The sequence below is a fragment of the Chiloscyllium punctatum genome, chromosome 15 (genome assembly GCF_047496795.1).
Source record: "Chiloscyllium punctatum isolate Juve2018m chromosome 15, sChiPun1.3, whole genome shotgun sequence".
Lineage (NCBI taxonomy): Eukaryota > Metazoa > Chordata > Chondrichthyes > Orectolobiformes > Hemiscylliidae > Chiloscyllium > Chiloscyllium punctatum.
In genome coordinates, this window is record NC_092753.1 from 16,535,682 (window position 1) to 16,559,368 (window position 23,687).

At 51.7% G+C, this 23,687-nt stretch overlaps 1 protein-coding gene across 1 annotated transcript in view; it reads right to left on the minus strand.

Annotated features, from left to right (window-relative positions):
• Nucleotides 1–11,644: 11,644 nt before the first annotated feature.
• LOC140486082 (uncharacterized) overlaps nucleotides 11,645–23,687 on the minus strand; it is an 87,322-nt gene continuing 75,279 nt past the window's right edge. The window contains exon 6 of the mRNA XM_072584725.1: nucleotides 11,645–13,430. Within this exon, the coding sequence (XP_072440826.1) occupies nucleotides 13,209–13,430 (222 nt within the window). The 3' untranslated portion in view covers nucleotides 11,645–13,208. The remainder of the gene's footprint in view (nucleotides 13,431–23,687) is intronic.

Genomic DNA, 23,687 nt, shown 5'->3' on the forward strand with positions numbered 1-23,687 from the left:
CCTGGTTAGCCTTGCTCCTGGGAATTAACCACGACTGAGAGAATGAAAAGAAGTCACACCCAATAGGGACAAACCTGGGGAACTGGGAGGAGGAAGAGGGTTATGTGCTCTCAATGGGAGGACACATCCACAGAGGATTATAGGAACTCTGGGACCTTAAAAAGAGAGGAGGCCATTCAGCCCCTCAGCCCTATTCCAACATTCAATAAGATCACAGCTAATCTCTGATCTAACTCCGTTTACCTGCTCATCCCATTTCTCTTAACGTCTGATAGCCAGAACATTTTGAGGGCAAAAACTTAAAATAAGCAACGAACCCATTGTTGTTTGTGGAAGTGAATTTGAAATTTCTACCAGGCGAAATGCCCCTTAATATTACTCCCAAAGAAATCTGGTTCCCCAGACAAACAAATTAAGGTAGATATACAGAACAGAGAGTGTGGTGCTGGAAAAGCACAGCAGGTCAGGCAGCATCCGAGGAGCAGGAGAATCGACGTTTCGGGCCATACTTATGCCTCCTTGGACGCTGTCTGACCTGCTGTGCCTCTGCAGCACCACAGACTTGACTCTGATCTCCAGCATCTGCAGTCCTCACTTTCTCCCAAATATACAGAACCTATTGTCCCCCTTAATATCTTGTCAACTTTGTTGAAACCACCCACAACTTCTTTAAGCTCCAGGGAATGCAATCCTATTTTGTGTCGTCGCGCCACCGCATTTTCCCCCTCGGAGTTCAGACAGTTCCCCCCCCCGCTTGGCTCTGTCGACAGTGAATGTGCTTCACGAGGTGGGGGACATGGAACATATCGCAACTCCCCAGAGGATTGTCTGCCCCTTGGGATTTCTTTTTCTGAAGGAAGCCATTCGGTATAACCTGCTCCTCCCGCATGAAATCGTCAGCAAACCATCTGCCCTTTACATTGTTGAGTGAACCCGTTTGGTGAATATCCTGTGCAGCTCCATTGGTCCAAGTCCATGGAGGAGAATAGACTCACACTCTCATTGACCCCATAAAATCCTGGAGAAGGGCTTATGCCCGAAACGTCGATTCTCCTTCTCCTTGGATGCTGCCTGACCCGCTGCGCTTTTCCAGCAACACATTGTTAAGCCCATAAAATCTTGACTTGGGTCAGAGTAAATAGGCCTCTATCCCCTTCCACATCTTCGAACCTGGTTTGGTGGGGGGGGGGGGGGTGGGGGGAGGTTGTTGGTAGGTGTGGTGTTGGTAGGTTGGAGGTAGGGGACTGACCACAATTTCACCCATTGGCTTAATCCAAAAATAAACTCTTTGTCATTAAACATTTCCATTTACAGCTCTTACAGTGTCGCCCATCTGTGTGTCATCGGCAAATTTAGATGAGTGAGCGTTGAGTATGTGTAAATTGTTGAGTTTCCTGAGGGAGACTGGTCGTCATCTCCTCTCAATGTGTGCTCCTCCTCCATTATCCTTACTGTGTGAGGCCAGTTACTGAGTCCACTTCTTGAGCATATCAATGAGCTGTCTTTCGGTTCGATGGCTTCAAATTTAGCCAAAATGTCTCTTATAAGGTACGTTAACAAATGCTTTCTGGAAGTATATCTCAATAACATCCACAGCTTTTCCCTGGCCATTTATTCAAAAGACTCCACCAGATGTATCTAGCCTGACCTCCCCTGTCACATACCTTCATTCTCTCATCAGTTGAAAGCCAACTCCTCCGGGCCTTGCTCGAAACCCAAACATTTTGATGAGACTTGTGCCCTGAGTGGTTCGCCTTGATTGGAGAGTGAGTGTGAGAGTGTGTGTGTGTGTGTGTGTGTTTGTGAGTGAGTAGGTCTGTGCATGGGTGAATGTCAGTGTGTGTGAGTGCGAGAATATGATTGCTTGTGAATGAGTGTATGTGAGAGAGTGTGTGTGTGTGTGAAGGTGAGTATGTGAATGTGTGAGTGTGAGGGGGTGTGTCAGTGTGAGCATTAGTGTGAGTGTGAGACTGTGAGAGAATGTGTGAGTGAGCAGATGTGAGTGTGCAGGTGTATGTGTATGAATATGGGTATGTGTGTGTGACAGTGTGAGTGTCAGTGTGAGTGTGAGAGAGTGTGAGAATGAGTGTGTGGCTGTGTGTGTGTGTATGTGTATGAATATGAGTGTGTGTGACAGTGTGAGTGTCACGGTTAGTGTGAGAATGAGTGTGTGTGTGTGAACGTGAGGATGAGAGTGTGTGTGTGTCAATGTGAGGGTGAGAGAGTGTGAGAGTGTGTGTGTGTTCATCTGTATGAATGTGAGTATGTGTGTGTGTGTGAGTGTCAGTGTGAGTGTGAGAGAGTGTGAGAATGAGTGTGTGGCTGTGTGTGTGTGTATGTGTATGAATATGAGTGTGTGTGACAGTGTGAGTGTCACGGTTAGTGTGAGAATGAGTGCGTGTGTGTGTGAACGTGAGGATGAGAGTGTGTGTGTGTGTGTGTGTGTGTCAATGTGAGAGTGAGAGAGTGTGAGAGTGAGTGTGTGTTCATCTGTATGAATGTGAGTATGTGTGTGTGTGTGTGTGAGTGTGGGAGGGTTTGGAGGGAGGTGTCAAGGACACGGATGTGAGATTGTCAGTCCCTGTAAACAGAGGAAGGGTGACTTCACACTGTTCTTGGGAGCACTAACCTGGAACAGGAGTGTATGCAAGTGTTTGATCCCTTCCTGTGTGCCAGCAGTCAGCATGGAACCATTTAATAAACTCCTCAGTCCTATGACTCAAGTCTTCCCAGAGCTACCTGCATATTAAGATCCCTGTTACTAAGTCAATGCAACATGAAGGGAAGAATGAAGACACTTGAAAGAATTTGGAAGGAGCTTGTATTATAATGACCAGGAATCAATTATAGAGAGCAGCAGAAGTAGGAACATAATATTCCACAAGGGTTAGCACTGAGATCGCTGCCCTTTACGATTCACATTAACCATTTCAACTCTTGAATGAAATTCACAACTTTTCCATTTTAATTAACAGAGCGAGTTGAACCAAATTAAAATTGCCACCATTAGGTGGTACCATAACGAAAATCAAACCACAACGCAAATTTCCAAAATAATGCGTTGTGGAGTCATGACCATAGACACCTTGTGCTCACCGGTCGCAACAGGCCAAAGTGCCAATTTCCCACAATTTCGAGGGATGGTTAATGCAGAGGCAGACACCAACAAATGATAAGGAGTCATTAATAAACCTGCAGGATAAGCAAACGATTGGCGAGGTTTTAACACAGAGAACCCAGAGGTGGTATCTAATGTGAGGAAGAGAAAGGAGAGCACATATCACTTGGACGGTCAGCCTCGAGGTGGTTTTGGAGAACAGAGGGCTCTGAACATACAAATATACCCATCGCTAATTGTGTTGTAGATTAGCAAAGCCAGAAAAATGACACTAGGCTTTATCTCTAGAGGAATAGATTTGAGAAACAGAGAAGTTAATGTGAAACCCGTATCAAACTTGGTTCGACAATACTTACAGAGTTTCTGTTCCTATTTTATACGTATTTACAAAGTTCTGCTCATATCACTATGAAAAGGATATTGGTGCAGAGGCGTAAATGTAAGAGAGACTTACTAGGATGACAGCAGACATGAAAGTAGGAAAAAAGCTGATTGTTTACAATTTGCATTGATAACTGAGGGAGCAGATTCACAGGCACCATCAAGAGTTGGAGGAAAGCACATTGTGAAGACAATATAAGGAGATTGCAGGCAGGTTGACTGAGTGGGTGAAAATCCGGCAGAGAATAGTGTGAAAAAACGTGAAATAGTTCACATTGGCAGGAAGAATTTTAATAAAAAGAGAGGATTGTTTATACCGAGAATGACTATGGAGTTCTGACTTGCAGACGGGGGGGTAGGTGTTCTGCTGCGTGAGTCTTGATAAGTTAGTACATAGGTACAACATGCAGCCAAGAAGGTTAGTGGAACACTACACCTTTATTACGAGTGGAATCAAACATTACAGTAAGGGTGCGGTGCTTCAGTTATCCAGGACAGTGGGGAGACCACAGTGTGTGCAGCTTTGCTCTCCCTATTTAAGGAAGGATGGAAGGCTGTTAGAGGAGGTTTAGCTGGGTGATGCCTGGAATGACTGGATTGTCTTTATGAGGTAATATTGAACGGACTGGGCCTGGAGTCGACAAGGGTGATGCTGGAAAAGCACAGCCAGCCAGGCATCATCCGAGGACCAGGAAGGTCAACATTTTGGGCATAAGCCCATACTCCTGATGACGGGCTTACGTCCGAGATGTCGACCCTCCTGCTCCTCGGATGCTGCCTGGCCTGCTGTGCTTTTCCAGCACCACACTCTCGACTCGAACTCTCCAGCGTCTGCAGACCTCACTTTCACCTTGTTTCCACTCGAGTTTGAGGAAGCGAATTTGACACTTCGAGTTGATGGAAATCTTTCGTACTATTACCCCATAGAACGTCCGGTTCTCCAGAAAAAAAAAAGCTCTTTCTACCTGCCCTAAGAGTTCCCCTTGATATCTTGCAAACTTTGACTAGAATTCAGAAAAATGGGGGAGATGACTCAAGTGATAAACTGAACAAGTTGGAAAGATTGTTTCCTCTTGTGAGGCAGTCCAGAGCTAGGGTCACTGTTTTAAAATGATTTGGGAGTGCCAGTGTTGGACTGGGGTGGACAAAGTTAAAAATCACGCAGCACCAGATTATAGTCCAACAGGTTTATGTGGAATCACTAGCTTTCAGAGCGCTGGTCCTTTATCAGGTGGTTGATGATGATGGAGCAGCGCTCCGAAAGCTAGTGATTCCACGTAAACCTGTTGGACTATAACCTAGTGCTGTGTGATTTTTTTAACTTTGTTTTAAAATGAGGGAGATTAGGACTGAGAGGAGGGACAATGTTCTCTGTTCAAGATTGGAACTCTCTGGCTCAGAATTGAACATTTTTAAGAGCAGGGGTAACCTTTCATTAAGCAGAGGAAACCAGGAGTTATCTTTGATCAATGAGAAGGTGGGGGTTTGAAGCATAAACATGGGGTGTGAACGTACTGAATTATTCAAGCAGTCTCCTTCTGTTCCTATTTTATATGTATTTACCTATCAGGAATAGAACATCAGACTGGGTCTGTTCCCTGTTGTAGAAAGGAGAGCTGTGCCGCATCAGAGGAATTTTTCATTGATGGATTGCAGATATGGAGAGAATTGTTCCTTTTGCAGTTGAGAGAGTAACTGGAGATCATCATTATGGTAAGGTCAACAAGAAATTCAATCGGGAATTCAGACCATTACCCAATGAGTGGGAAGAGGAAGCAAGTCGCTACCAGAGGAAGTGGTTGAAGGAAACGATCAAGGAGAAGTTGCACAAACTCACTCAGGTAAAGAGAATAGAGGGTTCTGCTGGTAGTTTTACACGGGGAGAGTTCAGAGGAAGATGGAGTGGAGCATGAACCCCAGCGGAGACTAGATGGGCTGAGTGGCCTGATTTCTGTGCGTACATCCGACCTGACAAGGCACTAACTAGGAACTGCAGGCCAGCGGCGTCGCTTTGACAGAGGTCGTGATTTTAATTCCAGCCCCAAAAGCTTGAATCTTCCAACCTGGGTCCGAATATCGGTTGTGAGTCTGACCCACTTACTTTGGCAGTAGCTTTGCCAACTGAAGCAACACAGTTCAGTTCAGGAACCTGGGGCACAGGAGTGGATTGGCACTGAAACCATACCCCTCAGTGCAGCACCAGCTGTTGTAGTGTTGAGTAGAAGGGTCTGAAAGGGACTACTTCAGCAACTGAGTGTGGAAGGTATGGTGCCAGGTGGGTATAGTGTATGGTGTCAAGGTATGGTGCTAGGTGGGTATAGTGTATGGTGTCAAGGTATGGTGCCAGGTGGGTATAGTGTATGGTGTCAAGGTATGGTGCTAGATGGGTATAGTGTATGGTGTCAAGGTATGGTGCCAGGTGGGTATAGTGTATGGTGTCAAGGTATGGTGCCAGGTGGGTATAGTGTATGGTGTCAAGGTATGGTGCCAGGTGGGTATAGTGTAGGGTGTCAAGGTATGGTGCCAGGTGGGTATAGTGTAGGGTGTCAAGGTATGGTGCCAGGTGGGTATAGTGTAGGGTGTTAAGGTATGGTGCCAGGTGGGTATAGTGTATGGTGTCAAGGTATGGTGCCAGGTGGGTATAGTGTATGGTGTCAAGGTATGGTGCTAGGTGGGTATAGTGTAGGGTGTTAAGGTATGGTGCCAGGTGGGTATAGTGTATGGTGTCAAGGTATGGTGCCAGGTGGGTATAGTGTATGGTGTCAAGGTATGGTGCCAGGTGGGTATAGTGTATGGTGTCAAGGTATGGTGCTAGATGGGTATAGTGTATGGTGTCAAGGTATGGTGCCAGGTGGGTATAGTGTATGGTGTCAAGGTATGGTGCCAGGTGGGTATAGTGTATGGTGTCAAGGTATGGTGCCAGGTGGGTATAGTGTAGGGTGTCAAGGTATGGTGCCAGGTGGGTATAGTGTATGGTGTCAAGGTATGGTGCCAGGTGGGTATAGTGTAGGGTGTCAAGGTATGGTGCCAGGTGGGTATAGTGTAGGGTGTTAAGGTATGGTGCCAGGTGGGTATAGTGTATGGTGTCAAGGTATGGTGCCAGGTGGGTATAGTGTATGGTGTCAAGGTATGGTGCTAGGTGGGTATAGTGTAGGGTGTTAAGGTATGGTGCCAGGTGGGTATAGTGTATGGTGTCAAGGTATGGTGCCAGGTGGGTATAGTGTATGGTGTCAAGGTATGGTGCTAGGTGGGTATAGTGTAGGGTGTCAAGGTATGGTGCCAGGTGGGTATAGTGTAGGGTGGCAAGGTATGGTGCTAGGTGGGTATAGTGTAGGGTGTCAAGGTATGGTGCCAGGTGGGTATAGTGTATGGTGTCAAGGTATGGTGCCAGGTGGGTATAGTGTATGGTGTCAAGGTATGGTGCTAGGTGGGTATAGTGTAGGGTATTAAGGTATGGTGCCAGGTGGGTATAGTGTAGGGTGGCAAGGTATGGTGCTAGGTGGGTATAGTGTAGGGTGTCAAGGTATGGTGCCAGGTGGGTATAGTGTATGGTGTCAAGGTATGGTGCCAGGTGGGTATAGTGTATGGTGTCAAGGTATGGTGCCAGGTGGGTATAGTGTATGGTGTTAAGGTATGGTGCCAGGTGGGTATAGTGTATGGTGTCAAGGTATGGTGCCAGGTGGGTATAGTGTAGGGTGTTAAGGTATGGTGACAGGTGGGTATAGTGTAGGGTGGCAAGGTATGGTGGTAGGTGGGTATAGTGTAGGGTGTCAAGGTATGGTGCCAGGTGGGTATAGTGTAGGGTGTTAAGGTATGGTGCCAGGTGGGTATAGTGTATGGTGTCAAGGTATGGTGCCAGGTGGGTATAGTGTATGGTGTCAAGGTATGGTGCTAGGTGGGTATAGTGTAGGGTGTTAAGGTATGGTGCCAGGTGGGTATAGTGTATGGTGTCAAGATATGGTGCCAGGTGGGTATAGTGTATGGTGTCAAGGTATGGTGCTAGGTGGGTATAGTGTAGGGTGTTAAGGTATGGTGCCAGGTGGGTATAGTGTAGGGTGGCAAGGTATGGTGCTAGGTGGGTATAGTGTAGGGTGTCAAGGTATGGTGCCAGGTGGGTATAGTGTATGGTGTTAAGGTATGGTGCCAGGTGGGTATAGTGTATGGTGTCAAGGTATGGTGCTAGGTGGGTATAGTGTAGGGTGTTAAGGTATGGTGCCAGGTGGGTATAGTGTAGGGTGGCAAGGTATGGTGCTAGGTGGGTATAGTGTAGGGTGTCAAGGTATGGTGCCAGGTGGGTATAGTGTATGGTGTCAAGGTATGGTGCCAGGTGGGTATAGTGTATGGTGTCAAGGTATGGTGCCAGGTGGGTATAGTGTATGGTGTTAAGGTATGGTGCCAGGTGGGTATAGTGTATGGTGTCAAGGTATGGTGCCAGGTGGGTATAGTGTAGGGTGTTAAGGTATGGTGCCAGGTGGGTATAGTGTAGGGTGGCAAGGTATGGTGGTAGGTGGGTATAGTGTAGGGTGTCAAGGTATGGTGCTAGGTGGGTATAGTGTAGGGTGTCAAGGTATGGTGCCAGGTGGGTATAGTGTAGGGTGTTAAGGTATGGTGCCAGGTGGGTATAGTGTAGGGTGTTAAGGTATGGTGCCAGGTGGGTATAGTGTATGGTGTCAAGGTATGGTGCCAGGTGGGTATAGTGTATGGTGTTAAGGTATGGTGCCAGGTGGGTATAGTGTATGGTGTCAAGGTATGGTGCCAGGTGGGTATAGTGTAGGGTGTTAAGGTATGGTGCCAGGTGGGTATAGTGTAGGGTGGCAAGGTATGGTGGTAGGTGGGTATAGTGTAGGGTGTCAAGGTATGGTGCCAGGTGGGTATAGTGTAGGGTGGCAAGGTATGGTGCTAGGTGGGTATAGTGTAGGGTGTCAAGGTATGGTGCCAGGTGGGTATAGTGTATGGTGTTAAGGTATGGTGCCAGGTGGGTATAGTGTATGGTGTCAAGGTATGGTGCCAGGTGGGTATAGTGTAGGGTGTCAAGGTATGGTGCCAGGTGGGTATAGTGTAGGGTGTTAAGGTATGGTGCCAGGTGGGTATAGTGTATGGTGTCAAGGTATGGTGCCAGGTGGGTATAGTGTATGGTGTCAAGGTATGGTGCTAGGTGGGTATAGTGTAGGGTGTTAAGGTATGGTGCCAGGTGGGTATAGTGTATGGTGTCAAGGTATGGTGCCAGGTGGGTATAGTGTATGGTGTCAAGGTATGGTGCCAGGTGGGTATAGTGTATGGTGTCAAGGTATGGTGCTAGATGGGTATAGTGTATGGTGTCAAGGTATGGTGCCAGGTGGGTATAGTGTATGGTGTCAAGGTATGGTGCCAGGTGGGTATAGTGTATGGTGTCAAGGTATGGTGCCAGGTGGGTATAGTGTAGGGTGTCAAGGTATGGTGCCAGGTGGGTATAGTGTATGGTGTCAAGGTATGGTGCCAGGTGGGTATAGTGTAGGGTGTCAAGGTATGGTGCCAGGTGGGTATAGTGTAGGGTGTTAAGGTATGGTGCCAGGTGGGTATAGTGTATGGTGTCAAGGTATGGTGCCAGGTGGGTATAGTGTATGGTGTCAAGGTATGGTGCTAGGTGGGTATAGTGTAGGGTGTTAAGGTATGGTGCCAGGTGGGTATAGTGTATGGTGTCAAGGTATGGTGCCAGGTGGGTATAGTGTATGGTGTCAAGGTATGGTGCTAGGTGGGTATAGTGTAGGGTGTCAAGGTATGGTGCCAGGTGGGTATAGTGTAGGGTGGCAAGGTATGGTGCTAGGTGGGTATAGTGTAGGGTGTCAAGGTATGGTGCCAGGTGGGTATAGTGTATGGTGTCAAGGTATGGTGCCAGGTGGGTATAGTGTATGGTGTCAAGGTATGGTGCTAGGTGGGTATAGTGTAGGGTATTAAGGTATGGTGCCAGGTGGGTATAGTGTAGGGTGGCAAGGTATGGTGCTAGGTGGGTATAGTGTAGGGTGTCAAGGTATGGTGCCAGGTGGGTATAGTGTATGGTGTCAAGGTATGGTGCCAGGTGGGTATAGTGTATGGTGTCAAGGTATGGTGCCAGGTGGGTATAGTGTATGGTGTTAAGGTATGGTGCCAGGTGGGTATAGTGTATGGTGTCAAGGTATGGTGCCAGGTGGGTATAGTGTAGGGTGTTAAGGTATGGTGACAGGTGGGTATAGTGTAGGGTGGCAAGGTATGGTGGTAGGTGGGTATAGTGTAGGGTGTCAAGGTATGGTGCCAGGTGGGTATAGTGTAGGGTGTTAAGGTATGGTGCCAGGTGGGTATAGTGTATGGTGTCAAGGTATGGTGCCAGGTGGGTATAGTGTATGGTGTCAAGGTATGGTGCTAGGTGGGTATAGTGTAGGGTGTTAAGGTATGGTGCCAGGTGGGTATAGTGTATGGTGTCAAGATATGGTGCCAGGTGGGTATAGTGTATGGTGTCAAGGTATGGTGCTAGGTGGGTATAGTGTAGGGTGTTAAGGTATGGTGCCAGGTGGGTATAGTGTAGGGTGGCAAGGTATGGTGCTAGGTGGGTATAGTGTAGGGTGTCAAGGTATGGTGCCAGGTGGGTATAGTGTATGGTGTTAAGGTATGGTGCCAGGTGGGTATAGTGTATGGTGTCAAGGTATGGTGCTAGGTGGGTATAGTGTAGGGTGTTAAGGTATGGTGCCAGGTGGGTATAGTGTAGGGTGGCAAGGTATGGTGCTAGGTGGGTATAGTGTAGGGTGTCAAGGTATGGTGCCAGGTGGGTATAGTGTATGGTGTCAAGGTATGGTGCCAGGTGGGTATAGTGTATGGTGTCAAGGTATGGTGCCAGGTGGGTATAGTGTATGGTGTTAAGGTATGGTGCCAGGTGGGTATAGTGTATGGTGTCAAGGTATGGTGCCAGGTGGGTATAGTGTAGGGTGTTAAGGTATGGTGCCAGGTGGGTATAGTGTAGGGTGGCAAGGTATGGTGGTAGGTGGGTATAGTGTAGGGTGTCAAGGTATGGTTGTTATGTGGATTAATAACTGCGTGATTTGCTGTCACTTGGCTGAACTACTTGGGCTGGGAGTAAGACAGAGAGAGAGAGAGAGGCAAGCTTAGATCAGAAGAGAAACCATCAGCCAAATACTCTCACTCTCTCTGTCAGCTCTTTGCAGTAAGCCACTTTCAATAAGAAGAAAACCAATTTAGTATCCCTTCAGCACATGTTGCAAATCATAACTGTCTGTGTGTGTCTGTGTGTGCATGTGAGCGTGTGTGTGTGAGCATGTGTGTGAGTGTGTGTGTACGTGTGTGTGTTTGTGAGAGTGTGTGTGTGGTGTGTGAGAGTGTGTGTGTGGTGTGTGTATGTGTGTGTGAGTGCATGTATGTGTGTGAGTGCATGTGTGAGTGTGTGTATGGTGTGTGTGTGTATGGTGTGTGTGTGTATGGTGTGTGTGAGTATGTGTGTGTGAGTGTGTGTATGGTGTGTGTGTGTATGGTGTGTGTGTGTATGGTGTGTGTGTGCACATGTGTGTGTGAGTATGTGTGTGTGAGTGTGTGTATGGTGTGTGTGTGCATGTGTGTGTGTTTGTGAGTGCATGTGTGTGTGTGAGTGTGTGTATGGTGTATGTGTGTGAGTGTGTGTATGGTGTGTGTATGGTGTGTGTATGTGTGTGTGTGCACGTGTGTGTGAGTGCATGTGTGTGTGTATGGTGTGTGTGCTTGTGTGTATGAGTGAATGCGTATGTGTGTGTGAGTGTGTGTGTGTTTGTGAGTGTGTGTGTGTGTGTTTGTGAGTGTGTGTGTGTGTTTGTAGGGGCTATAGAGTTCTGTAGCAGTGTTATATACCATCTGTTTATAATTACATACTTGTAACTAGAATGCAATAACATGTAATAAATAGTGATTTCTTGTTAAGTTCACAATTCCGGTTGGTACTTTCTCTCAACTTGTGTCGGAAAATCAGGTAGTCTGGGGATTTTGCCGATCTCTTTTAAAAATGTGAACTTTTGCACTGACTCTGAGAATGGCAGGGGCTACATTTCTAGTGTACGACCCCATGAAGTGTGACACTATTAACGTAAGTCAGTTGAAATTCTCCAAAGTCTCTGAGTCACAGTTTGAGACATTTTTATTTTGTGAAGGGTTCCGGCTATCAGATAACGGATTGTTGGAGTTTTGAAACTCACAAACACCTCTGCAGACCACATTGTATTGGGAGTTCTGCACAGTCCCAACACACTACTACCAATCTACATGGAGGACACAACCATCATTCCATTGGGAGCTCTGGGCTAGTCTGATGGTGCAAAGTTTTATCACACATGTCATCAAAGCAATGGTGCTTTTGGGAACAAAGCCACTTAGCAGATAATGTTAGAATTTCCCTCAGTGCTGCTACTGGAGGGCCCCGCACTTCCCCCACAGAGACACACCGGTGTTCACCAGGATCCCCCAGAGACACACCGGTGTTCACCAGGATCGCCCACAGATACACACCGGTGTTCACCAGGATCCCCCAGAGACACACCGGTGTTCACCAGGATCGCCCACAGATACACACCGGTGTTCACCAGGATCCCACAGAGACACACCGATGTTCACCAGGATCCCCCAGAGACACACCGGTGTTCACCAGGATCCCCCAGAGACACACCGATGTTCACCAGGATCCCCCAGAGACACACCGATGTTCACCAGGATCCCCCAGAGACACACCGGTGTTCACCAGGATCCCCGAGGGACACACCGGTGTTCACCAGGATCCCCCAGAGACACACCGGTGTTCACCAGGATCCCACAGAGACACACCGGTGTTCACCAGGATCCCCCAGAGACACACCGGTGTTCACCAGGATCCCCCAGAGACACACCGGTGTTCACCAGGATCCCACAGAGACACACCGGTGTTCACCAGGATCCCCCAGATACACACCGGTGTTCACCAGGATCCCCCAGAGACACACCGGTGTTCACCAGGAAAGTCCAGAGACACAACATTGTTCACCAGGAATGCCCAGAAACACAATGGTGTTCACCAGACTCACCCACAGACACACCGGTGTTCACCAGGATCCCCCAGAGTCACACTGGTGTTCACCAGAATCCCCCAGAGACACACCGGTGTTCACCAGAATCCCCCAGAGTCACACCGGTGTTCACCAGAATCCCCCAGAGTCACACCGGTGTTCACCAGGATCCCCAAGGGACACACCGGTGTTCACCAGGATCCCTGAAGGACACACCGGTGTTCACCAGAATCCCTGAGGGACACACTGGTGTTCACCAGAATCCCCCAGGGACACACCAGTGTTCACCAGGATCCCCTAGAGACACACCGGTGTTCACCAGGATTGCCCAGAGACACACTTGTGTTCACCAGGATCACCCAGAGACACACTGGTGTTCACTAGAATCCCCCAGAGACACACCTGTGTTTACCAGGATTGCCCAGAGACACACTTGTGTTCACCAGGATCACCCAGAGACACGCCGGTGTTCACCAGGATTTCCCAGGGACACACTGGTGTTCACCAGGATCCCTGAGGGACACGCCGGTGTTCACCAGGATCCCCTAGAGACATGCCGGTGTTCACCAGGATTTCCCAGGGACACACTGTTGTGCCCCTTCTCTGTAACAATGTGAGACTACCTAATTGAAAAATTCCCATAGCTCAGATCCATTCTCATCGGAGTGCTGCAGTAGGGTGCCTCAGAGTTTAACCAAGATAAAGATGAAGTCTGCATTCAAGGGCTCCTGCATGGTTCTCTTCATGCCTGCGACCTGCTTGTTCCATTGGTTATTGATGAACCAGCCTCGGTAGCGAGCAGACTCAAAGCTCCGGGTGGAGTCTTGCCCCTCCTTCATGTAGAAGATGAACCTCCACTGTGGACTGTACTCAGTGATCTTTCTCAGAGACCGCGTGGTACATTCCTGAGGATGAAAAATATTCTTGCCGTCAGTTCCCCCCAGCCGACTGTCAGAAATCAACAGTTATCATCATAGGGACAGAGGATAGGAGCAGATGTAGGCCATTTGGCCCTTCAAGCCTGCTACCTTTCTCTCTCTGACAAAGACACCCACACACACACACGTACACACTCATACACACCCACTCATACACATACACACACATACACACATACACTTGTACACACATATACAATGACACACACACTCATACACACTCACACACACAGACATACACACACACACACTGACATACACTTATACACACTCAGACACACACACATTGACATACACACACACAGACATACACATTCATACACACTGACATACACACACACACAGACACACACACACTGACAAACACACTCATACACACACACATACACACACAAACACACGCTGACATACACACACACAGAGACATACACAACACAGACATACACACACATAGACACACACTGACATACACACTCACACACACACATACGCACTCATACACACAGACACACACACTGACATAAACACTCATACGCACACACTCTCTCACATACACACTGACACACATACACACACGCTCTCACACACACAGTGACACACCCACACACACAATGACACACAAATGCACACACGCTCTCACACACCCATTCACTCACACCCACACACTCTCTCACTCACATATACATTCACACATGTTTGGAAAATCGGGGGGGGGGGGGGGGGGGGGAGGTAAGGAAAAAGGTGGTAAGGCAGCGATATTAATAAGGGATGACATGAGAACACTTGTGAGAGCTTATCTCGGCTCAGAGGGTATGGATGGAGGCGAGATGCAATAAGGGAAAGTGCAGATTAGTCTCCCAAAGAGTAACCCCACAGCAGGAAAACACAAAATTCAACAAGTAATAAAGGCACGTAAGAAGACTAGAATGATTATTATGGGTGACTTCAATCTTCATGTTGGTTGGGTAAATCAAATTGGAAAGGATAGCTGCATCAAGAGATTCGGAGAATGCATTAGGAATAATTACCTCCAGAAATATGTCATGAAGCCAATCAGGGAGCTGGCTCTTTTAGATTGGGGTAATGGGGAATGAGGGAGGCTGAATAATTCACCTCAAGGTCAAAGGTCACCTTGGAGGTAGTGATCATAACAGGACAGAATTTAACGTTCACTTTAAGAGTGAGAAACTTGGGTTGCTGTGTTTAACTTGAACAGAGGGAACTGCAGTGAAATAAAGGATAAAGTTAGTTAAAAAAGACTGGAATGGTCAGGTTAGGAGTTATGGCAGTGGCAGACTTGAAAGGAGGTAAGTCACGGCACTCGGCAAAAGCATGTCCCAGTAAAGAGGAAAGATTCAAAGAGAGGGATAAACCAACCATGGCCCAAACTGGTTCAGGTTGACACATACTGGCCCAAACTGGTTCAGGTTGACCATGCTGGCTCCAACTGCCCGTATTTAGTTACACATCCCTCGAAACCTTTCCCACCCATGTACCAATCCAAATCTTTTTTCAAACTGTTGCAATTGTGCCTCAACCACTTCCTCTGGCAGCCCATTCCATAGACGCACCACCCTCTGTGTGAAGTAGTTACCCTTCTGCTCTTCTTGAATCTTTCCCCTCTCACCTTCAACCTTTGCCCTCTAGTTTTCAATCCCCAAGCACTGGGAAAAAGACTATGCGCTTTCAACCCATCTCTGCCCCTCATGATGTTATAGACCCCGATAATGTCGATGGTTTTAAATGCAATGGTTTATCACAGGGAAGATAAAGTGACTTATACATTGACGAGTATTGTGCAAGGATTGTCATGTAATACATTCCGTTGTCACTTGTCGAAAGTGCGGGAGAGTCTTAGAAACACAAAAGCAAACCTGTCAGGTTACACACGGTGAACGAGACAACTGACAGCTCTGGATACGATAGCAAACCTGTTGGAAAGGTAGATAAAAGGCATCTGGAGTACGGGTGTGAGGGTACGGGTGTGAGGGTACGGGTGTGAGGGTACGGGTGTGAGGGTATGGGTGTGAGGGTATGGGTGTGAGGGTACGGGTGTGAGAGTACGGGTGTGTGAGTACGGGTGTGAGGGTACGGGTGTGACGGTACGGGTGTGAGAGTACGGGTGTGAGAGTACGGGTGTGAGGGTACGGGTGTGAGAGTACGGGTGAGAGAGTACGGGTGTGAGGGTACGGGTGTGACGGTACGGGTGTGAGAGTACGGGTGTGAGAGTACGGGTGTGAGAGTACGGGTGTGTGAGTACGGGTGTGTGAGTACGGGTGTGAGGGTACGGGTGTGAGAGTACGGGTGAGAGAGTACGGGTGTGAGGGTACGGGTGTGACGGTACGGGTGTGAGAGTACGGGTGTGAGAGTACGGGTGTGAGAGTACGGGTGTGACGGTACGGGTGTGAGAGTACGGGTGTGAGAGTACGGGTGTGAGAGTACGGGTGTGAGAGTACGGGTGTGTGAGTACGGGTGTGAGAGTACGGGTGTGAGAGTACGGGTGTGAGAGTACGGGTGTGAGAGTACGGGTGTGAGAGTACGGGTGTGAGGGTACGGGTGTGTGAGTACGGGTGTGTGAGTACGGGTGTGAGAGTACGGGTGTGTGAGTACAGGTGTGTGAGTACGGGTGTGAGAGTACGGGTGTGAGGGTATGGGTGTGAGGGTACAGGTGTGTGAGTACGGGTGTGAGGGTACGGGTGTGAGAGTACGGGTGTGAGGGTACGGGTGTGAGGGTACAGGTGTGTGAGTACGGGTGTGAGGGTACGGGTGTGTGAGGACGGGTGTGAGGGTACGGGTGTGAGGGTACGAGTGTGAGGGTACGGGTGTGTGAGTACGGGTGTGAGGGCACGGGTGTGAGAGTACGGGTGTGAGGGTACGGGTGTGAGGGTACAAGTGTGTGAGTACGGGTGTGAGGGTACGGGTGTGAGAGTACGGGTGTGAGGGTACGGGTGTGAGGGTACAGGTGTGTGAGTACGGGTGTGAGGGTACGGGTGTGAGAGTACGGGTGTGAGGGTACGGGTGTGAGGGTACGAGTGTGAGGGTACGGGTGTGTGAGTACGGGTGTGAGAGTACGGGTGTGTGAGTACAGGTGTGTGAGTACGGGTGTGAGAGTACGGGTGTGAGGGTACGGGTGTGAGGGTACAGGTGTGTGAGTACGGGTGTGAGGGTACGGGTGTGAGAGTACGGGTGTGAGGGTACGGGTGTGAGGGTACAGGTGTGTGAGTACGGGTGTGAGGGTACGGGTGTGAGAGTACGGGTGTGAGGGTACGGGTGTGAGGGTACGAGTGTGAGGGTACGGGTGTGTGAGTACGGGTGTGAGAGTACGGGTGTGAGGGTACGGGTGTGTGAGTACGGGTGTGTGAGTACGGGTGTGAGAGTACGGGTGTGTGAGTACAGGTGTGTGAGTACGGGTGTGAGAGTACGGGTGTGAGGGTACAGGTGTGTGAGTACGGGTGTGAGGGTACAGGTGTGTGAGTACGGGTGTGAGGGTACGGGTGTGAGGGTACAGGCGTGTGAGTACGGGTGTGAGGGTACGGGTGTGAGAGTACGGGTGTGAGGGTACGGGTGTGAGGGTATGAGTGTGAGGGTACGGGTGTGTGAGTACGGGTGTGTGAATACGGGTGTGTGAGTACGGGTGTGAGAGTACGGGTGTGAGAGTACGGGTGTGTGAATACGGGTGTGTGAGTACGGGTGTGAGAGTACGGGTGTGAGGGTACGGGTGTGAGAGTACGGGTGTGAGGGTACGGGTGTGAGGGTACGGGTGTGAGAGTACGGGTGTGAGGGTATGGGTGTGTGAGTATGGGTGTGAGGATACAGTTGTGTGAGAGTACGGGTGTGAGATTACGGGTGTGAGGGTACGGGTGTGAGGGTACGAGTGTGAGGGTACGGGTGTGTGAGTACGGGTGTGAGGGAACGAGTGTGAGAGTACGGGTGTGAGAGTACGGGTGTGAGGGAACGGGTGTGAGGGTACGGGTGTGATGGTACGGGTGTGAGGGTACGAGTGTGTGAGTATGGGTGAGAGTGTACGGGTATGAGGGTACGGGTGTGAGGGTACGGGTGTGAGGGTACGGGTGTGTGAGTACGGGTGTGAGAGTACGGGTGTGTGAGTACGGGTGTGAGGGTACGGGTGTGAGAGTATGGGTATGTGAGTACGGGTGTGAGGGTACGGGTGTGAGGGTACGGGTGTGAGGGTACGGGTGTGAGGGTACGGGTGTGAGAGTACGGGTGTGAGAGTACGGGTGTGAGAGTACGGGTTTGAGGGTACGGGTGTGAGGGGACGGGTGTGTGAGTACGGGTGTGAGAGTATGGGTATGTGAGTACGGGTGTGAGGGTACGGTTGTGTGAGAGTACGGGTGTGAGAGTACGGGTTTGAGGGTACGGGTGTAAGAGTACGGGTGTGAGAGTACGGGTGTGATAGTACGGGTGTGAGGATACAGTTGTGTGAGAGTACGGGTGTGAGAGTACGGGTGTGAGGGTACGAGTGTGAGAGTATGGGTGTGAGGGTACGAGTGTGAGGGTACGGGTGTGTGAGTACGGGTGTGAGTGTACGGGTGTGAGGGTACGGGTGTGAGGATACAGTTGTGTGAGAGTACGGGTGTGTGAGTACGGGTGTGAGGGTATGGGTGTGAGAGTACGGGTGTGTGAGTACGGGTGTGAGGGTATCGGTGTGAGAGTACGGGTGTGAGAGTACGGGTGTGTGAGTACGGGTGTGAGCGTACGGGTGTGAGGGTACGAGTGTGAGGGTACGGGTGTGAGTGTACGGGTGTGAGAGTACGGGTGAGAGAGTACGGGTGTGAGGGTATGGGTGTGAGTGTACGGGTGTGAGGGGACGGGTGTGAGGGTACGAGTGTGAGAGTACGGGTGAGAGAGTACGGGTGTGAGGGTACGGGTGTGAGAGTACGGGTGTGAGAGTACGGGTGTGAGGGTACGAGTGAGAGAGTACGGGTGTGAGGGTACGGGTGTGAGTGTACGGGTGTGAGGGTACGGGTGTGAGAGTACGGGTGTGAGAGTACGGGTGTGAGAGTACGGGTGTGAGGGTACGGGTGTGAGAGTACGGGTGTGAGAGTACGGGTGTGAGGGTACGGGTGAGAGAGTACGGGTGTGAGAGTACGGGTGAGAGAGTACGGGTGTGTGAGTACGGGTGTGAGGGTACGGGTGTGAGGGTACGGGTGTGAGTGTACGGGTGTGAGGGTACGGGTGTGAGAGTACGGGTGTGAGGGTACGGGTGAGAGAGTACGGGTGTGAGAGTACGGGTGTGAGAGTACGGGTGTGTGAGTACGGGTGTGAGGGTATCGGTGTGAGAGTACGGGTGTGAGGGTACGGGTGTGAGGGTACGGGTGTGAGAGTACGGGTGTGTGAGTACGGGTGAGAGAGTACGGGTGTGAGGGTATCGGTGTGAGAGTACGGGTGTGAGAGTACGGGTGTGAGGGTACGGGTGAGAGAGTACGGGTGTGAGGGTATCGGTGTGAGAGTACGGGTGTGAGAGTACGGGTGTGAGAGTACGGGTGTGTGAGTACGGGTGTGAGGGTACGGGTGTGAGAGTACGGGTGTGTGAGTACGGGTGTGTGAGTACGGGTGTGAGAGTACGGGTGTGAGAGTACGGGTGAGAGAGTACGGGTGTGAGGGTACGGGTGTGAGGGTACGGGTGTGAGGGTATGGGTGTGAGTGTACGGGTGTGAGGGTACGGGTGTGAGAGTACGGGTGTGAGGGTACGGGTGTGAGAGTACGGGTGTGAGGGTACGGGTGAGAGAGTACGGGTGTGAGAGTACGGGTGTGAGGGTACGGGTGTGAGGGTACGGGTGTGAGGGTATGTGTGTGAGAGTACGGGTGTGAGAGTACGGGTGTGAGAGTACGGGTGAGAGAGTACGGGTGTGTGAGTACGGGTGTGTGAATACAGGTGTGTGAGTACGGGTGTGAGGGTACGGGTGTGTGAGTACGGGTGTGAGAGTACGGGTGTGAGAGTACGGGTGTGAGAGTACGGGTGTGAGGGTACGGGTGTGAGAGTACGGGTGTGAGGGTACGGGTGTGAGAGTACGGGTGTGAGAGTACGGGTGTGAGGGTACGGGTGTGAGAGTACGGGTGTGAGAGTACGGGTGAGAGAGTACGGGTGTGTGAGTACGGGTGTGAGGGTACGGGTGTGAGAGTACGGGTGTGAGAGTACGGGTGTGAGGGTACGGGTGTGAGAGTACGGGTGTGAGAGTACGGGTGTGAGGGTACGGGTGTGAGGGTACGGGTGTGTGAGTACGGGTGTGAGAGTACGGGTGTGTGAGTACGGGTGTGAGGGTACGGGTGTGAGAGTACGGGTGTGAGAGTACGGGTGTGAGGGTACGGGTGAGAGAGTACGGGTGTGTGAGTACGGGTGTGAGGGTACGGGTGAGAGAGTACGGGTGTGAGGGTACGGGTGTGAGGGTACGGGTGTGTGAGTACGGGTGTGAGGGTACGGGTGTGAGAGTACGGGTGTGAGGGTACGGGTGTGAGGGTACGGGTGTGTGAGTACGGGTGTGAGGGTACGGGTGTGAGAGTACGGGTGTGAGAGTACGGGTGTGAGGGTACGGGTGAGAGAGTACGGGTGTGTGAGTACGGGTGTGAGAGTACGGGTGTGAGGGTACGGGTGTGAGAGTACGGGTGTGTGAGTACGGGTGTGTGAATACGGGTGTGAGGGTACGGGTGTGAGAGTACGGGTGTGAGAGTACGGGTGTGTGAGTACGGGTGTGTGAGTACGGGTGTAAGGATACGGGTGTGAGGGTACGGGTGTGAGAGTACGGGTGTGAGAGTACGGGTGTGAGAGTACGGGTGTGAGAGTACGGGTGTGAGGGTACGGGTGTGAGAGTACGGGTGTGAGAGTACGGGTGTGAGGGTACGGGTGTGAGAGTACGGGTGTGAGAGTACGGGTGTGAGGGTACGGGTGTGAGAGTACGGGTGTGAGAGTACGGGTGTGAGGGTACGGGTGTGAGAGTACGGGTGTGAGAGTACGGGTGAGAGAGTACGGGTGTGTGAGTACGGGTGTGTGAGTACGGGTGTGAGAGTACGGGTGTGTGAGTACGGGTGTGAGGGTACGGGTGTGAGAGTACGGGTGTGAGAGTACGGGTGTGAGGGTACGGGTGTGAGAGTACGGGTGTGAGAGTACGGGTGTGTGAGTACGGGTGTGAGGGTACGGGTGAGAGAGTACGGGTGTGAGGGTACGGGTGTGAGGGTACGGGTGTGTGAGTACGGGTGTGAGGGTACGGGTGAGAGGGTACGGGTGTGAGAGTACGGGTGTGAGGGTACGGGTGTGAGAGTACGGGTGTGAGGGTACGGGTGTGAGGGTACGGGTGTGTGAGTACGGGTGTGAGGGTACGGGTGTGAGAGTACGGGTGTGAGAGTACGGGTGTGAGGGTACGGGTGAGAGAGTACGGGTGTGTGAGTACGGGTGTGAGAGTACGGGTGTGAGGGTACGGGTGTGAGAGTACGGGTGTGTGAGTACGGGTGTGTGAATACGGGTGTGAGGGTACGGGTGTGAGAGTACGGGTGTGAGAGTACGGGTGTGTGAGTACGGGTGTGTGAGTACGGGTGTAAGGATACGGGTGTGAGGGTACGGGTGAGAGAGTACGGGTGAGAGAGTACGGGTGTGAGGGTACGGGTGAGAGAGTACGGGTGTGAGGGTACGGGTGTGAGGGTACGGGTGAGAGAGTACGGGTGTGAGGGTACGGGTGTGAGGGTACGGGTGAGAGAGTACGGGTGTGAGGGTACGGGTGTGAGGGTACGGGTGTGAGGGTATGGGTGTGAGGGTACGGGTGAGAGAGTACGGGTGTGAGAGTACGGGTGTGAGGGTACGGGTGAGAGAGTACGGGTGTGAGAGTACGGGTGTGAGGGTACGGGTGAGAGAGTACGGGTGTGAGGGTACGGGTCTGAGGGTACGGGTGTGAGGGTATGGGTGTGAGTGTACGGGTGTGAGGGTACGGGTGTGAGAGTACGGGTGTGAGAGTACGGGTGTGAGAGTACGGGTGTGAGGGTACGGGTGAGAGAGTACGGGTGTGAGGGTACGGGTGTGAGGGTACGGGTGTGTGAGTACGGGTGTGTGAGTACGGGTGTGTGAGTACGGGTGTGAGAGTACGGGTGTGAGAGTACGGGTGTGAGGGTACGGGTGTGAGGGTACGGGTGTGAGAGTACGGGTGTGAGGGTACGGGTGAGAGAGTACGGGTGTGAGGGTACGGGTGTGAGAGTACGGGTGTGAGGGTACGGGTGTGAGGGTACAGGTGTGAGAGTACGGGTGTGAGGGTACGGGTGAGAGAGTACGGGTGTGAGGGTACGGGTGTGAGAGTACGGGTGTGAGAGTACGGGTGTGAGGGTACGGGTGTGAGAGTACGGGTGTGAGAGTACGGGTGTGAGGGTACGGGTGTGAGGGTACGGGTGAGAGAGTACGGGTGTGAGGGTACGGGTGTGAGAGTACGGGTGTGAGAGTACGGGTGTGAGAGTACGGGTGTGTGAGTACGGGTGTGTGAGTACGGGTGTAAGGATACGGGTGTGAGGGTACGGGTGTGAGGGTACGGGTGAGAGAGTACGGGTGTGAGGGTACGGGTGTGAGGGTACGGGTGTGAGGGTATGGGTGTGAGTGTACGGGTGTGAGGGTACGGGTGTGAGGGTACGGGTGTGAGGGTACGGGTGTGAGAGTACGGGTGTGAGGGTACGGGTGAGAGAGTACGGGTGTGAGGGTACGGGTGTGAGAGTACGGGTGTGAGAGTACGGGTGTGAGGGTACGGGTGAGAGAGTATGGGTGTGAGGGTACGGGTGTGAGGGTACGGGTGAGAGAGTACGGGTGTGAGGGTACGGGTGTGAGGGTACGGGTGAGAGAGTACGGGTGTGAGGGTACGGGTGTGAGGGTACGGGTGTGAGGGTATGGGTGTGAGGGTACGGGTGAGAGAGTACGGGTGTGAGAGTACGGGTGTGAGGGTACGGGTGAGAGAGTACGGGTGTGAGAGTACGGGTGTGAGGGTACGGGTGAGAGAGTACGGGTGTGAGGGTACGGGTCTGAGGGTACGGGTGTGAGGGTATGGGTGTGAGTGTACGGGTGTGAGGGTACGGGTGTGAGAGTACGGGTGTGAGAGTACGGGTGTGAGGGTACGGGTGAGAGAGTACGGGTGTGAGGGTACGGGTGTGAGGGTACGGGTGTGTGAGTACGGGTGTGTGAGTACGGGTGTGTGAGTACGGGTGTGAGAGTACGGGTGTGAGAGTACGGGTGTGAGGGTACGGGTGTGAGGGTACGGGTGTGAGAGTACGGGTGTGAGGGTACGGGTGAGAGAGTACGGGTGTGAGGGTACGGGTGTGAGAGTACGGGTGTGAGGGTACGGGTGTGAGGGTACAGGTGTGAGAGTACGGGTGTGAGGGTACGGGTGAGAGAGTACGGGTGTGAGAGTACGGGTGTGAGAGTACGGGTGTGAGGGTACGGGTGTGAGGGTACGGGTGTGAGAGTACGGGTGTGAGAGTACGGGTGTGAGGGTACGGGTGTGAGAGTACGGGTGTGAGAGTACGGGTGTGAGGGTACGGGTGTGAGGGTACGGGTGAGAGAGTACGGGTGTGAGGGTACGGGTGTGAGAGTACGGGTGTGAGAGTACGGGTGTGAGAGTACGGGTGTGTGAGTACGGGTGTGTGAGTACGGGTGTAAGGATACGGGTGTGAGGGTACGGGTGTGAGGGTACGGGTGAGAGAGTACGGGTGTGAGGGTACGGGTGTGAGGGTACGGGTGTGAGGGTATGGGTGTGAGTGTACGGGTGTGAGGGTACGGGTGTGAGGGTACGGGTGTGAGGGTACGGGTGTGAGAGTACGGGTGTGAGGGTACGGGTGAGAGAGTACGGGTATGAGGGTACGGGTGTGAGAGTACGGGTGTGAGAGTACGGGTGTGAGAGTACGGGTGTGAGAGTACGGGTGTGAGGGTACGGGTGTGAGGGTACGGGTGTGAGGGTACGGGTGTGAGAGTACGGGTGTGAGGGTACGGGTGAGAGAGTACGGGTGTGAGGGTACGGGTGAGAGAGTATGGGTGTGAGAGTACGGGTGTGAGAGTACGGGTGTGAGAGTACGGGTGTGAGGGTACGGGTGAGAGAGTACGGGTGTGAGGGTACGGGTGTGAGAGTACGGGTGTGAGGGTACGGGTGTGAGAGTACGGGTGTGAGGGTATGGGTGTGAGTGTACGGGTGAGAGAGTACGGGTGTGAGAGTACGGGTGTGAGAGTACGGGTGAGAGAGTACGGGT